This window comes from Ochotona curzoniae, unplaced genomic scaffold, assembly GCF_017591425.1.
Source record: "Ochotona curzoniae isolate NIBS_2020 unplaced genomic scaffold, NIBS_Ocur_1.0 contig_1014, whole genome shotgun sequence".
Lineage (NCBI taxonomy): Eukaryota > Metazoa > Chordata > Mammalia > Lagomorpha > Ochotonidae > Ochotona > Ochotona curzoniae.
The window spans coordinates 19,333,915-19,349,268 of NW_024464920.1; the positions used below are offsets into that span (position 1 = coordinate 19,333,915).

General features: G+C 46.2%; 2 protein-coding genes across 2 annotated transcripts in view; one reads left to right on the plus strand and one right to left on the minus strand.

The window, feature by feature from the left end:
• METTL25 (methyltransferase like 25) overlaps positions 1 to 6,371 on the minus strand; it is a 62,757-nt gene extending 56,386 nt beyond the window's left edge. The window contains exon 1 of the mRNA XM_040981152.1: positions 6,122 to 6,371. Coding sequence (XP_040837086.1) covers positions 6,122 to 6,371 — 250 coding nt within the window. The remainder of the gene's footprint in view (positions 1 to 6,121) is intronic.
• Positions 6,372 to 6,535: 164 nt separating this feature from the next.
• On the plus strand, positions 6,536 to 13,151 carry CCDC59 (coiled-coil domain containing 59). Its single transcript, XM_040981163.1, has 4 exons — positions 6,536 to 6,689; positions 7,879 to 8,173; positions 11,417 to 11,516; positions 12,707 to 13,151. The coding sequence occupies exons 1-4, from the start codon at positions 6,536 to 6,538 to the stop codon at positions 12,866 to 12,868; spliced, it is 711 nt and encodes a 236-aa protein (XP_040837097.1). The 3' UTR covers positions 12,869 to 13,151.
• Positions 13,152 to 15,354: the final 2,203 nt, after the last annotated feature.

A 15,354-nucleotide genomic window follows, 5' to 3' on the forward strand; every position in this document is an offset into this window, starting at 1 on the left:
AAACGCTTCACACACCATGCCCATAAAAGGAAAACGCTGCCTGCAGTCAATTAGGTTGTTTCTATGCCACTTTCTTTTCTCTGGCTTTAAATATAACTTGCATAGGTGGTGGGGTGAGGCATTCTGAACCAAATTTGATCTTCCCCGATGCCTGGTTCTGGAAGCTTCTCCTTACTGAAATAAACTTTGTCAGATTTTTCTTAAACAGATCATTTCTCAAATATTGTCACTGCAGTGAAGACTTTGACAATTCTATTTAAAGCTGCAAACTCAACTCTCACTTCCCTTCAATCCTTTAACTGTTTTACAGCACTTCTAATCATCTGATACAGGACGTAAAGTCTAGAAGGATGTTCAGCTGTCAGAGTTCCTCCTAAATAGAACTGTATTTATCCAGGAACAGAGCTTTGCAGTGAAATTAAGCATATCCAAGGAAGTATAGACAGAGCAATGTTCCCAAAGCCAAATACATGAGCCAATGTGGACACAGCGGTTCATTAGTTGCTGTTCCTACTTGGATGTTGACTGCCCCCTTTCCCCAAAGGCCCTTGCGTCCCCTTGGTCTCCTGTGTGTCCCCTTGTGGAGTAGGGGCCATGGGGGAGGTAACTTCCACCATGGTGCATGTGCTCACGGCTACTTCTTGTGAGGGAAGTGCTGCGAAGTCTGGGTTTAGTTCCTCCCTGCTTCCTATAGCACCAAGAGATCTTTCCTCTGTACTTGCTGCACACCACCTGCTACAGGGCCCTGATCGGAGCCAAAGTCCGTGCCACAGGCAAAGGCTGTTCCATGATGTTTCGACTTGCATGCTCCAACACAAACTGCTGAATAAACCATTTCTCTTTATAAGCTAGTTACTACAGGCACTTTATAACTGTAATGAAAAAGCCAACTAATACTGTGCAGAAACCCACGCAAGCAGCTGGCTTCTGCTGGAGGTACCACCGAGGGACAAGTGACCTGTCCAGAGCATCCTACCTGGTGGGACAGCTACAGAAATCTGTGCATAGCCCCGGGGTATGAAAAGCACGGGTGTGAATAGAATGAAATGTAATCTCTTGTGGGATTTTAGATCATTGAAACAATATGTCATATGCAAGCAAGTATTAAGCTGTCCTCTATTGTGGGGTAAGCAGCTAGTTCAGCAGGGTCAGGAGCCTGAAAGCCACGCCTACCCCACCCACATAATCCTTTCTGCCCACCTGTGATGCTCACCTAGTAACACCTGGATGGAGCCCGAGAGGGGGTGATACTGTATTGTTGTGTAACCACGCCCCTTTCAAGCCCCCACGAAGGCCTGCAACAGGGAGGGCCTCTCTCTCTTCGTCATAGGCTTCCATTGCTCTGGCACTCCAGCTCTTGGCCTCCCCAGGACCTGCTTGCTCTCTGGCTTCCCAGGACAAGCAGCCCCTAAGCATGGTCCCTGCGTGTCTGTATTCCCCACCCTCTGTTCACTGCTGGCGTGAGTCAGTGAAGATGCAAATGCTAAGGCACTTTCTATTTCTAATGTGTGTATCTTCAAGAGGAGAGGTGAGGCCCAGCAGTAATGGATTATGGACAGAGAAGCCAGGAAGGGGTCAGTGTCTACAGCTGTGTCCTCTTAGGGTTTTGATTCAGACTGGACTGCCACACGGATTTGTCATTTGCTAATTTCTAGCAGGAACCGCCATCATCACGCTTGGTTAATAAAGATCGTTTCATACATTCTAGACTTATCTGGAGTGATCTCTCTCGCATCCCACAACACTTCCTTACCTACTGGCTCCAGTTCTGGCTGGGCCTGAGAAGGTCATTACATCATGGCATTAGCAGCTTTTACAAGGAACAGGTTTTTATTCACTGCAGTTCTTGGCACATAGTAGGCATTGAATGAATGAATGAGCAGAATTGTAAGAACTGGGGGTTTGAGTACTAGCTTCAACTAGTTGTTATGGATGTGAGCTTTACGTTACTATGGATATATTTATTTGATCCATGACTTAATTTCTGTCTCTATAAAGTGTGGGCACACTATCCACTCTAGCGTTATAAGTCACATAATTTATACATACACATGTATACATTCATACAGATATAAACAACTATGTTATTGAAATTTCCCTAAAACAGACCAGATTCTAATGGATAACCCCCAAACCAGTAAGTCTAACTAAATGTAGCAGATGTCCTAACACTGAGACTTAGTTGGTATATAGTGTATAGAATAGCAAAGCAGAATCTGAAGTAAAGATCAACAGACACACTCGGCTTCTGCTGTTAAGAAAGGAGCTTTGGCTTCTGAAACTTGAGTGCAAGATCCCCATCACGGGGGAATGACCCCTGTGGTGCAGCGCGTGGGGCCACAGTGTGCAAGGCAGGACCCCCATACTGGAGTCTAGGCTGAAGCCCCAGCCGCACCTGCTGAGGCAGCTCCCTGTTAGTGCCCTCAGAACCCTACCACCCATCTGGGCGATCCAGACAAGTTCCCAGACCTTGGCTTTGGCCCAGCCTACCCCTGGCTGTCGGGGCCATACAGGGAATGAACGCGTCTGGAAGATTCTCTCTCATTCCCACTCTTCTGTCTTTTAAATATATTAATCAAGAAATCTTTTTTGAAAAAGCCCTCCGTTACTAGAATCAATGTACAGTCGGGGTGACTAAGTTGCAACGCGAGACTCAACAAGGAAGTGTAACCTGAAATACTGGGAATCAGCATTCTCCAGACACAAAGAACACAGGAATTCTAGATCAGAAAGCCCCAAGGCATTTGGCGCTATGTCCCAGAATTTAAAGTACAGGAGAGAATTTTATTGATACTTCTCATTAAATCTTGCGTGTAATTTGTAATCTATATCTTGATTATGCACAAATGACCTATAGTAGAGTTTTAAGCTTGTTTCAATTTTCTATTATCTCAACTCTATCATTAGAAGAAAAAAGCAAGAGAAAGGAGATTCACAGAAATGCAATAAATTTGAACTTCACATGAAATTAATCATCTGATCATAAATGAAACAAATCTTTTAAAACATTTTCTGAAATTTTCAAAGAATCTTTATGTGAGAGGCAGAGAGACAGAAAGAGACATACAGAAAGAGAGGGAGACCCATGTACTGGTTCACTCTCCAGGCACACAGAGCAGTGAAATCAGGGCCAAGAGCAGAGGGGAAGGCAGGCTGCTGGTCCAGGAGGGCCACAGGGGGGCAGCAGGGCGCCGGCAGGGAGCTGGAGTCAGGATGCAGTGGCCAGCGCCAAAAGTACACCTGGGGACCCAGAGGTGGGCTACACAAACCTGAACTGCTAGCTAAGTATCTGCTAGATGAATAGCAAATGTAGATTTAATATATAAAACATGAGTTAGTTAAAAATGCAAAATAAATCTCATGTTATAAAACTTTAACAAGAGATACCATAATTGATAAAAATGATTCTATGTAAGTGCAGCATCTGGTTCCACAGCAATCTCTCATTCCTCACTCCTTCCTGTTGGTGAAGAGAGAAAGAGAGAAAAAGAGCGAGAGAGATCCAGCCCTCCCTTACTTCTTATGTGGCACCTTTGGCTGGATCTGAGAACCTATTAATGAACGTGCTAAAGGTTGTATTAAATTTACATATACACAAGGATGCTCATCAATGAGTCAATTCCAAAGTACTTTCACACTTGTTAGGTAAAGAAGACATTTGTGAGACAAAGCAGAAGAGCTGCCTACCCAGAGTAGGCCCGTCAATTCTAGCAATCTGTAGATATGAAAGAGGTTTGCATCCGTGTGGGGCAGTGGGCAAAGCTGCAGCTCATGACGCAGAGTGTCAGTCAGTCCCTGCTCCACTTTCCACCTGCTGCCTAGCTCTGCTCGCTGTCACTTCCCCTCCAGCTCCCAGCTAAGTGCCTGGGAAGGCAGGCAGCTGATGATGGCCCGCCACACCCACGTGGCCGGAGGCAGCCAGTGATGGCCCGCCACACCCACGTGGCCGGAGGCAGCCAGTGATGGCCCGCCACACCCACTTGGCAGAGCTGCAGCAACCTCTTGGCTCCTGGCTTTGGCCTGGACCAGCACTGGCTGTTGCAATCTTTTAGGAGTGAATCAAAGGGTATGTGATCTCTCTATGACTTTTCCTTTTGAAACAATCAAATAAATAGATGATGCAAAAAAGATAAAGACATAGGGTGGAGGGGTGTAGAAACTAAAAGGAGGTAAGGGATTTTTAAGTCTCTACTCAGTTCCGAGTTTCCCAGTCTCTGGTAATTCCGGCCAATTTCCAGCAGAGGTCAGTGAGGAGCAGCCTGCCCAGGAATCTCTTGGCTTGCTTCCTGCACAAAGTGACCAGCAGGCCCTTTATAAAGTCACTTTGCATCCACTGATTTCAGCTTGAAATAACCAACAGAGCCATTCGGCACATTTTGAGACGGCAGTTCCTTCTCCAGAGACATCTGAATTCCCTTTCTCAGTTGTCATTTTTGCAAAACCACTGCAGGCTGTACTACTCAGCAATGCCTCAGCACGCCACCAGCTTGGGACTGCCACCGTCCCATCAGCCTCTTGTTTCCAATCATTAACCTGAGCCTAGCCTGGACTCACTTTCCAAGAATAATTAATATCTATTAGTTCATTATTGAAGTAAGGAATACAAATGGACCTTTTAGTCTCGAAAAAGTATTGGCACGATTAAATTACTAAAAGGATTTTTTGAGAGAAAGCAAAATAAAGTCATAGTTCTCTTTGAAAACTCCTCCCCCCATTAAGGATAGCATATCAATTGTATTTAATGTCATCTTCCATTCTTATTCTAAACTCCCTTGCTTATATCTCAACATTAGCACAAAACAGATGCAAGTCTATTCTCTCTCTTAGCCAAATGCAGTTATAAATAATTACTGCAAATGAAATCAACCACACAGCTGATGTGATGGCTCTATTCACTAACCCTCTGCCAGCAAGCGCCAGCATCACATATGGTTGCTGGTTCATGCCCTGGCTGCCCCACTTGGTATCCAGCTCCCCGCTGCACCCACATGGGAGACCCAGAAGCTCCAAGCTCCCATCCTCTGGCTCCTGGCTCTGCATGGGCAAGCTCCAGCCACTGTGGCCATTGGGGCAGTGAACCAGAAGACGGAAGATCTTTCTCCCTGTCTCTCCTCTCTGAAAGCGGCCTTTCTGAAACAAATAAATAAACAATTTGCAGTAAGTACACACTTTTCACAGCAGGCATGGCCTCAAGTACTTGCATCCCTACGTGTTAAGTGGGAAAAACACATGGAATTCTTAACTCCTGCCTTCCACCCAGAGCTTTCTGCACCGCAGCAGTCTGAAAACCTATCTCTCGCCTAATCACTTTGTTTTTGAATAAGTATATATTAAGAAAATATGCTTGTGGAAAATATAAAAGTCAAGCTTCCTTCGCTCAGTAGCAACGGTGAGGGCCAGAAAGCGTAGATGCAAAGACAAATCCTGGAAGCCTTCTGCCGACTCCCCATCATTCCACTTGCAAAACTACGCTGGCCTGAGAGCCGAAATTTCCTAAAAGCACGGAACTCGAGAAGCTACTAAAAATCACGGTACATAACAGAGACTTTGCAAAGTCTTCTTACATAATTCACGGCTACCAGCGTCGTCCAAGGCGCCATCATTTCCTTCCTGTGCCACTGAGGTCGCCTCAAGCCTGGCCCCTCGACTCACTGCCTGGTGGTCCATCCTTCAACAAGTGAACTATCTTTTCCAATGAGAATTGCATTATGTTTTCACGTTGCCGCACCTGCTGATGCATTCGGGTGCGGTGCCTGCTATCTGCAACGCCATCCTGGGAATCCCAACAGGACCATTGGGTTCTGAATCCGGTCCATCTTTTCTGTATGGCCGCCGTCCCATTACACCCATTTTGCTGTTCTACTTGCCCAGTCGGAACTATTCCCCCGCATTATTGATGCGTTCGACCTGCCCCTCGCAAGCACTGTGGCCGAGCTTGCACCAAGTCGGGTTAAGCAATGGAACGAGCGCCTCTGCCCAGCGACCCAGGCCTCCCCGGGGCAGACCCCCGCCGCCGCCCGCGCTCCCGGGGTGCTCCCACCAGAGGGCGCGCCTCGTCCGGAGTGGGCACAGAACATTCCCCGGGCCCGGCCCTGGCCCTCCCGCCCGGCCCTCCGTCCACCTGGTCCCGCCGCCGCGTGCCCCCGGGGCTGCGCGTCCCACGGCCCGGCCTCCCGCCGCAGCTGCAGCGCCGCGAGCGCCGCCTCCGGGGCCAGGTCCACCAGCTCTTCCCACAGGGACTCGGTGTAGAAGTCCACCGTGTGCGCGTTGGCAATGGCCAGGGCGTCCCCGAGGAACCGCAGCAGTCCTTGCAGCTTGGCTCGCAGTGTGGGCAGGTCGGGGGTCACGGGCAGCAGGCCGGACGCCGCCATGACGCTCCCCCGCCCGGGCTGCAGGTGGCGCCCGCGGAGCCCGCGGAGCCGCGCGGCGACGGCGGTGCGCTGCAAGGCCGGCCGTGTCGAGCGCCGAGCCGGAGACCCGCTGCGGCATTGATTGCTTCAGCCTGGTGACGTCTTTTGCGCGCGTCGCAGTCGTCATGGCGCCGGCCAGGCCGGCCGCGAGGTGGGCAGCCGGGGGAGATGGGACGCAGGGCGAAGGGGTTTCTCCCGTCGGACGCGCCAACAAGAGTGTGAGACGGAGGACTTGGTGGCCTAGCCACGCGCAGGCCTTCGCCGGCAGCGTACGCCAGGGTAAGGGGGTAGCCGCTTTCAAATCCGCAGCACCGAAATGCCGGGGGATGTGGGAACTTTCGAAGAAAGACTGAGAGAATGAGGCCCGTGTTGGTCGGGGCGTCAGAACTGTGGGCTTCGCAGGAGTCGCCAGAGCTCCGCAGGGCTTCCTAGACTCCTGGTGTTCCCAGGGCTCCCAGTGCTCCCCAGGACTCCCACGGCTCCCCAGAGCTCCCCAGGACACCCCAGAGCTCCCCAGGACACCCCAGAGCTCCCCAGAGCTTCCCCAGGGCTCCCCACTGCTCCCTGGAGCGCCCCAGTGCTCTCGGTGCTCCCAGGGCTCCTAGTGTTCCTCAGGACTTCACACTGCTCCCCATGGCTCCCAGTGCTCCCAGGGCTCCCCGGTGCTCCCAGGACTCCTGGGACTCCCCAGAGCTCCCCAGGTCCCTACTGTGCTCCCAAGGCTCCCCAGGACACCCCATGGCTCCCCAGAGCTCCCGTGAGCTCCCCACTGCTCCCAGGACTCCCCAGAGCTCCCCAGGGCTCCCCACTGCTCTCAGGTCTTCCAGTGCTCCCCGGACTCCTGGGACGCAGGGGCCACCCTGTCGTACTGAAACCCCAGCATAGCCCTTACTTCCTGGTGGCTGCGCCTGCACATTCGCTCGTGTGTGCATTTGTGTTGCTGGAAAAGCTTGGTAGGTTCTTTCCTTATTATAGCTTATTATAGAAATAAAAAGCCGGGAATCAGCTGCAGACATAAAAGTTTGTGAAGGGACCAGGTGAACAGGGAAGAGGGAGGGAGGGAAAGCCGGTCGAAAGAAAGCCGAAAGGTGGGGTGCCTCTCACAGGAGGGCGGGAGAGACACTAAAGGGTCTTGGGATTGAAAGTGGTTCCTAATTCCTCCTGTTTGGAGGGTAACCTAAAGGTAAGATGTTCCCAGTGCGTGGGCAGTGCCGAAGGTGTGGCCCAGACCTCAGCAGGTCTGAGGGTCTGAGAAATGATGAACGGAGAAATTTTGTTTGGTGACTAGTTTTTAAAAATCAAGTTTTCATATTTTTAAAGATGCTTATTGTTAGCCAGCTATTTTAATAAAGGATTTTTTTGTGTGTTATTTCTCCCTCAGCATAAGGTTATTAAAGTAATCTTAAAAAGATTTTCATTTTTATTAAAACTGTATTTTTTACTCAGCATGTTTTCTGTGTTAATATAGGACAAGGCTTTGCGTTCCGAAGAAAACTGAAGATTCAGCAGAATTACAAGAAATTGCAGTGGAAGGAGAAGGCGGCTCAGAAAGTGCAGGACTCACAGTTCACAGACCGGTACCCAGAGCATCTGAAGCATCTCTACTTAGCTGAAGAGGAAAGGCTGAAGAAGAGGCCAAGGAAGGTCGAGCGGACGGTGTCAGAGGGCCCGGCTGCCCATCCACCGCCTGAGGAGCAGGAGGGCACTGACCAGGCGTTGTCCGGCCACCAGCTGAAGACACAGCAGTCTAGCAAAACAGTCAAGTAGGTTTCTTCTTCTTTCAATTCCTTATTTCAAAAGTAAGTAGAATTTTCTAAAGTTATAATAGGGCAATTAGGAAAGTTTTTCTTATTTTAGCCTTTTAAAAGTACACACGTTCTGTGGGCTTTTTTTTTTAAGAGGCTTATTTGCTTATTTGGAAGTCGGAGTTAGAGAAAGAGATCTCCCATGCACTGATGTACTCCCCAGGGTGCCCGCAATGACGAGCGCTGAGCCAGACTGAAGCCCACAACCTGGAACTCCACCCAGGCCTGCCGTGTGGGTGGCAGGGCCCCAGCACGTGTGCTGTCTTGCGCTGTCCCCTAGGCACGTTAGAGAGCTGGACTCGAAGAGGTGCGGCCAGGGCTGGAAGCAGTGCTGGGGGCGGGGGCAGGTGTTGCAGGTGGAGGTTTAACTGGCTGCACAGCAGCACTGACCCTTGGAGACTTTTCAGAGTAACTAAATTGTGTCCCTTAGTTACTTAGGAGGAGGCAGTGGAGTAGGAATGAAGAGGTGTGCATTGTGGATTTCTGCCTCTCATGGACAGGCGGAATACTTGGAGCTCAGTTAGCTCCATGTATTAATACATTTCTTGAAACAGTTTTTGGCAGATGTTCCCCAACTAGTCATCAGCGTTCTGGATTGTAGAGTCACATTCACATGTTGGTGCCCCACTGTCCTTTCCTGTAAATTAGGAATGTAATTTAGAGCCATTGTATTAGGCAGTCTGCATGGATCATCCACATAGGTTTTGTGATATTTCTGAAGCGTTTCTTCACATTGCCAAGATGAAATGAGTTAATTTATTGGCCACTTAAAAATTGCCGGTATATGCTGTATTGGAAGCATGAATGAGTGTTAGCTGTTCCTATTTCTGATTCTATTAGTCCAGATTTTCTGCAGGTAAGAGAAAGTGGATTGCGATTTAAAAACCAGTGGTGCAGCTCTAACTTAAGAACTTACTGCACAGGTTCAGATTTTTTAAAGCTAAACCAGATAAACTTAGGACGATCAAGTTTTGTTAGCTGCTAGAATCCCAAGGAAAGCAGACTGAACATATCTGTAGGTATCTGTAGGTATCTGAAGGAGGCAGTCATTGGTGAACTTGAAGAGTCTCGGGATAACCCTGACTCAGTGTTTAGCTCTGTGTACATTTGCTGCTTGAAGCTGCATATGTGGACAGAGTTGACACTGAACAACAGGGTAAAGGAAACGAAGAGGCTCCACGATGCATAGCCAAGGAGCAGCAGTTAGAAAGGATCTGGACGAAGGAGTAGTACCCCAACTACGGGAGTGGAATCTTCAGAAGTACTGAATTTAACACTGCAGGGTGCTCTGTTTGACTGAAAGCTCATCACTATGTTGAGATGGACATGATCAGTGTGAGTAGAAATCAGACATCACAGGATGGTAGGGAATGAAGTTGGTAGTTAGAAGGGAACATAGTGTTGGGTAATGCATACTGTATGTGCTTATGAAAAGAACTAAAGTGCAAAAGGGTACTAAGATGCTCATAGAAAAACTGAAGTTAAAAGATAATTTATCATGATACAAGAGTTTTTGTGTGTTTCTTGCTATATGTGTAGGGCACCCTCATGGTATGTTGCAGTTATTTCGTGGAAAACTTGGACAGTTGTGGGAGACCCAGTGAAGAGTTCATTCTCCAAATTCTGGAGCCCAGACAAGGCAGAGGCCCTCGTTTATATGTGCTAGCACAAAGGTTCTTAATGCACATTCAGTTATGTTAGAGTGATAATACTGCCCACACAACTTGTTATATAAAATTAAGCCTGCACGCACCTAAACTGCAGTTGACCTGGGAACGGTGCTGGAGATGAGCTAATTGTGGTTGTGGTATTGCAGAAGTGCGCAGTGTTTTGCCTCCTAGGTAGAGCCTGGTGTTTTTGAAAGCCCCTCCTCCCGCCCCGCCCCCGTTCCTGGAAAAGCCTGTTGACAATCATTCATCTTTTGGGGGCTTTCTCTAGTTTTGCTTGTTTCCCTTTTGGAGCAAGGGGGTGGGCTCCCCTAAAAGTGCCCACTGCAGTTGAGAGTCAGAAAGGGAAAAGCTGAGAGGCAGAGGAGAGGAAGATCAGTATTGAGTCAGATATCCAGAAATGATAGGTAGAGTCTCAGGTGGCTGGATTAGCAATATGGTAGTTATGATTCATGATTAAGTAATGAAAGGGAAAAGGGGCCAGTGTTGTGTAGCAGGTAACTGCTGCCTTCCAACGCCAACATCCCATATGGGCACCAGTTTGAGTCTGCTAATGTTCCTGAGAAAGTAGGAGAAGATGACTCGGGCTCCTGCAGCCCGTGGGGGACCAGGGAGAAGCTCCTGGTTTTTAGCTTTGCTTGGCCTAGCACCAGCTGCTGTGTCCACTTCAAGAGGAAATCAGTGAATTGAAAATACCTCTCTTTCTCTTTCTCTCTCTCCCCTCCCGCCCTCTCCTCCTCCCGCCCTCTCCCCTCTCACCCTCTCCTCCTGTCCCCCTTTCTCCCTCTCTCTCTCTTTTTTCTCTTTCCTCTGCAACTTCTGCCTTTCAAATACATAATAAATCTTTTAAGAAGAAATAAATAAAAATAAGGTGGTCAAAGAGTTAAGATTGGTTCATGTACACTCATACTCATGCATACTCATAACCTCCTGTCACATTTCAATTTGATGTGTTCATTACTTGTTTTTCCACATACCGATTTCCTGTTTTTGTTAATTTTTGTAATACATGAGGACGGTTTAGAGCTTTCTCTGTTGTTTCTGGTTGAGATAGTTCTCTAAGAATCTTTAATTTTCAGCTTTCAAGTTGATCTGTAATCTTCAATGCTGCAGCTGTATTTTCGGTGTCTTATTTTGAAATTTTTAATTGTGAGGCAGAATGCTCCCCTCTGCTGGTTCATTCTCAGATGTCCGCAATGACCAGAAGTGGACCAGGCCAAGGACAGGAGTCAGGAACACAATCCAAGTGTCTGACATGGGGTCGCAGACACCCCGTTACTGGAGCCTCGGCCTTGCCCCTTAGTGTGTGCAGTGTTGGGCAGCTGGAAGTCGGGACTGGAGCCGGGTGCTGCAGTGTGAGAAGGAGGGCTATTTGTAACCGGGCTCGTGTCCAGTCTCTGCTTGCTTGTCCTCCCTGCTCAGTTAATGTGTGTAGTACAGTTTTACTATTCAAGTGTGATGTTGGGAAATTACATTCTGGTTTTAGCTCAACAGTTTTAAAATTTTATGTCTTATGTCTAATTTACCTTATAAGCTCCATTACTAATTCAAAGAAAAATAAAAAGAAAACATCAAATCAAAAGGCACAAGAGGAGTATGAACGGATACAAGCTGAGCGTGCTGCTAAGAAACAAGTAAGTTTTGCTTTAAAAATACATAGTACCTTTTGTCCTTTTTTATCCTGAATGTATATGCAAACTCCTTTTAGCTTTGGACACCTGGTAATAGCTCTGTAAAAATTACCAAATATAAAGCTTAGCAGCAGTTTATTCTTGCTGATTTCAAACATTAATGCATAAGTCAACACTGTTGCCTTTCAGAAATCAAAATTGTTAAGAACATTAAAGACCCATTATTAGTGGTAAAGATATTAAAATATATTATTAGAAAAATTCAGTAGGAGTAAACTGAGCTACATAACTAACACAAAGTTTAGATCTGTTTGCATTTTAAAATAAGAAGGTGTTATGTGTAATGTGAGAGTGTAGTTCCGTGTGATAGAACATAGCACAGCAGGCTCTTAGTTCTGCACATCTGGCTGTGAGATTCGCTTCCCCACTTGTTTGGACTGTTGGGTGAGTCACTTACAGCATCGCTAGACAGTGACTCCTCTGTGAGATGAGCATTAAACCTAGCATGTACACTTGGAAATGGTTGGGATTTAGGATTTCACATATGAGACTTAAGAATACACAGTTATGTTACCATAAAAATATGAGACTATTGTTTGGGAGCTCTGCTTTGAGACAGAAATTAAAATGCAGTGTACCTATTACATTTTTTTTTTAAAACTTAAGATTTTAGTGGGAATGTTGGGCTTTGAATAGTGCTTTTTGGGTTTAGGAAACTTGCTTATTTTTTTCCTTGCACTTGAAAATACAGGATAGCTCTTAAGTGGCCATATGCTAACTTATAATACTATATTTTATTAAACCTATAAATCAATTGCCAGCATAAAGACAGTATCAGACATAAATACTGACAAAGCCATTTTTAGTGTTATGTGGAGAATTGGACTAGATAAGCTCTAACGTCCCTTCTACTTCAGTGGATTTAATTAATAATGAAGTTATGTTAGTATGCCTTCTCTTTTCAGCAGTCTAATTTGGGCTTCATAGATATGATTGAAACTGTTTAATAACTTTATTATGTTATGCCATGTATCATTTTGAAAGAAAAAAGGCTCATTGAATCATTACAGAAACCAATGTACATTTTGTAAAATCTGAGATGCCCCTTAAAGGATAGATGATAGCTTTTTCAAAGGAAGCTTTGAATTTTATCTACTGTTTATTATTAACGAGGTTATAAATGTTGATTTCAGGAGTTTGAAAGGAGAAAACAAGAAAGAGAAGCAGCTCAGCGGCTATACAAGAAGAAGAAAATGGAAACCTTCAAAATACTGAGCAAAAAGACCAGGAAGGGTCAACCAAACCTGAACTTACAAATGGAGTATCTTCTTCAAAAAATACAAGGAAAAAACTAAATTATGCAATTGTCTTTCCTCAAAGATTAAAATATTTGCTGACTGTAGTGGGACCTTTTACGTAGAAAGTGCTTTTGGACTATTAGGTTATTTTGTGTATAAAACATGTTAACACGTTTTTTTTTCTGTATATGTCCTGCATATTGTGACTTTCTTATTCTCCCCTCTGGTCAGGGAAGCTGAAGATCTGCAAAAACCCATTTGGGAGATGCTATCCACACATATGCACTTCTGTACATGTGAAATAAATTGTTTTACAAAATAAATGTTCATTTATTACTCAGCTGTATGTCTTTGAATTTGCATTATTACTGATATAAATAGGGCCTGCGCGATAGCGTAGTGGTTAAAGTCCTTGCCTTGCACACCCAGGTTCCCATATGGGCGCCAGTTCTAATCCCGGCAGCCCGCTTCCCATCCAGCTCTCTGCTTGTGACTGGGAAAGCAGTGGAGGACAGCCCAAAGCCTTGGGACCCTGCACCCACCTGGAGACCCAGAAGAAGCTCCTAGATCCTGGCTTTGGATTGGCTCACCTCCAGCTGTTTTGGCCATTTGGGGAGTGAATCATCGGACAGAAGATCTTCCTCTCTGTCTCTCCTCCTCTCTATATCTGACTTTGCAATAAAAATAAAATAAATCTTTAAAAAATAAAAAAAAAATGCTGGTAAGTGATCCCCTGAACTTTGTAATTATTTTTAATTAAATAAGTGTTGCACATTCCTGACAGTTCACTTTGTTGCTGAAAAAAAACCTGCTCAGTGTATACCAAAGGGGCTTTCATTAAGAAGTGAAGCATAAAACTCTGGAGTTTAGGTTCAAAACTCTGGCGTGCCATGCTAATCCAATGCCATTGGCGTCATCAGCCTCCCATATGGGTACCAGTTCACATGCCAGCTGCTCTGCTTTGGATGTGGCTCCTGGCCTATTCCTCGGGAACGCGACAGAGGCCAGAACCCTGGGACCTTACACTGACCGGGAAACTCACATGAGGTTCCTGGCTTGGGCTTTGTCCAACCTGCCTGATGCAGGTATTGGGGAGTGAACTAGTAAGATGAAGCGCTCCCTGTGTAACTTTGAGATGAATAAATGAGTCTTGCATTACAAGAATCTCAGTGTCTGAGATATACAAGTAGTCTTTGAAATGAGACTGTTGTTTACACTCTGCTTTTTAAACTGATTTTTTTAATTGCTGTTAAATCATTTTTTTCAAGATTTATTTTTATTGGAAAATATATACAGAGGAGGAGAAATGGGAAGAGCTTCTGTCTGCTGATTCACTTCCCAAGCAGCCACAATGGTTGGAGCTGAGCTGATCAGGAGCCCAGAGCTCTTCTGGGTCTCCCACGTGGGTGTGAGGCCCCAAAGGCTTTGGGCTGTCCTCAACTGCTTTCCCAGGCCACAAGCAGGGAGCTGGATCGGAAGCAAGGCTGCTGGGAATAGAACTGGCACCATATGGGATTCCAGTGCATGCAAAGCAAGGACTTCAGCTGCTATGCTACTGCACTGAACACAAACTTGCTGTTTGTTCTTTACCAGAGCGGTAAGCCTGTGATGAAGTGAACTGAAAGTATGTCATAAAACTTTTAAGGGGGAGGGTGGGGGACTGAGGTGGGATGGGAAATGTTATGATGCTCTATATCTATTTTGAAATACATGAAGTTTGTTTCTCTTATGTAAGTGAAATGATAAGTGAAAGCACACAGGTTGCTGATGTAAGATTTTCAATGATGATGGAAGCCCAGTAGTGTCATGTAGAGCCAAGCTTTGTATTTCAAATGGTAGAGATCCTGTAGTGTGAAAGTCTTTGTAAGGTGAGGCAGAGTGTTGGACTATCTGCTTTTCCTCCCCCAAGTTAGAGTGAGATAAGGGAGACTCTATAATCCTTGTAAAGGAGAGAACCCAAGCTTGATAAAACACTGATAATATTGTAAAGGCAAATGTGGGCTAGATTGGGTTTATGGGAGACCTATATTATAATGACCAATTCAGCAGTTAAAAGTACACAAAGGGATGCTTAGCAAGCCCCTATTGTTTTTTCAAAAATACAAGGTTTAGACATTTGCAGTGAGTTAAATAGCAGGCACCCTAGAAAGCTTACATTTACCTTGTTAGGAGTACGATGCGTACTTGTTCAGTTGATTTATATGGATTTTGCTTGTGTTTTTGCTTCTAGATATTGACATGGTACAACATGGAAGGAGATCTAGACTTGGCAGACAAGTGAAAATCCAGGTCATTTTTACTTTTGTTGGGACTCACATTCTGATGGCATTAGGTTATGCCACGCCTTGCAACACTGCCATTGAGGTCCTCAGTGCTGGACAGAGGTCCCAGTTGCACGACTTGGGATCCAGTCTGTTGCTACGGCACCTGCAGAATAACAGATGGTGACCCATTTACTTAAGCCTTTGAACCGTTGGGGAAGATTAGGATGGATTTCCGGCTTTCTGGCTTCAGCCTGACCCAGCCCTGGCTGTCGTGGCCTT